This window comes from Calidris pugnax, unplaced genomic scaffold (genome assembly GCF_001431845.1).
Source record: "Calidris pugnax isolate Ruff unplaced genomic scaffold, ASM143184v1 scaffold11, whole genome shotgun sequence".
Taxonomy (NCBI): domain Eukaryota; kingdom Metazoa; phylum Chordata; class Aves; order Charadriiformes; family Scolopacidae; genus Calidris; species Calidris pugnax.
In genome coordinates this window covers 14426261-14427224 of record NW_015090803.1, presented here as the reverse complement: position 1 = coordinate 14427224, position 964 = coordinate 14426261, and the positions used below count along the sequence as shown (strand labels likewise).

Genomic DNA, 964 nt, shown 5'->3' with positions numbered 1-964 from the left:
CGGGCCGGGCGGGGCGGTGCGGCCCTGCCGGGCGCCGCGCACACTGACAGGCGCTGGGGCCAAGCAGACGGCGGCCGCGCCGGGGTGCGAAGAGGCCGCCGCGAACCCTCCCGGCTTCTACCGCTGAGGGAAGCGGCCGGGGGAGTCCGGCGTGGTCAGACGGCGGGGCTCCAGCGGCGCTTGGAAAGCCCCCGCCGCCCCCACACCTGTGCCCTGAGGGGGCGGTGAGTGGGTGTAGCCGCCGCCGCCGATCACCTGGGATCCCCGCCCCGTTAGCGCCTCCGCCTCCCGTCCTCGCCCGGCCGGGGAAGGCGCCACCGCCGCTGCCAGCGACCCAGCGCGCTGCGAGAGGCCGGGGCCGGCGGGCGAAGCGAGGCGAGGAGAAGGGAAGGGAGAGTCTGCGGCGCCCGGTGGGGCTCGCCCCTTCCCGACAGCCGGGGCTGAGGCGGGCAGGAGGGCGGCGGCGGCGTCCCCCCGCTCCTCTCCCCCGGCCGGCTGGGTCGCGGGGCGCTGGAGCGGCGGCAGGATGAACCCCAATGTCACCTACGCCAGTCGCAAGCGGCGGAAACCTGTGCAGAAAATGTAAGCGGCGGGGCGGGAGGGGAGAGAGGCGGGGAAGGAGGGCCCCGCTCCCCCGGCGGCTCGCCGTCCTGCCGCCCACCGCGCCGGGGAGGCCCGCTGGGGGCGGCGGGTGGCGCGGTGCGGTGAAGGGGCTCCCGGGAGAGGGGGTGCGCTGGAGGGTGCCGGCAGGGGTTTTATTGCTTTTTTTTATTTTCCTTATTTTTTTTTTTTCATGAAGAAAAAGCGAGGAGGGTCGGGGCGGCGGAAGGAGGGAGCGGTGCCGGCGGCGCGGCGGAGCCGGCTGACCTAGATTGGGAGGCATCTGAGGTGACGGCTCCACAGCGGCGGCCGCGCTCGCCCCACCGGGGCGGTGGGTCCGGACGAGGGGTAGCCGCCGCTGGGT

General features: G+C 74.8%; 1 protein-coding gene across 1 annotated transcript in view; it reads left to right on the top strand.

Annotated features, from left to right (window-relative positions):
• Positions 1 to 38: 38 nt before the first annotated feature.
• Positions 39 to 964, top strand: part of AHR (aryl hydrocarbon receptor) — a 62345-nt gene continuing 61419 nt past the window's right edge. Inside the window, exon 1 of the mRNA XM_014937792.1 lies at positions 39 to 582. Within this exon, the coding sequence (XP_014793278.1) occupies positions 527 to 582 (56 nt within the window). The 5' untranslated portion in view covers positions 39 to 526. The remainder of the gene's footprint in view (positions 583 to 964) is intronic.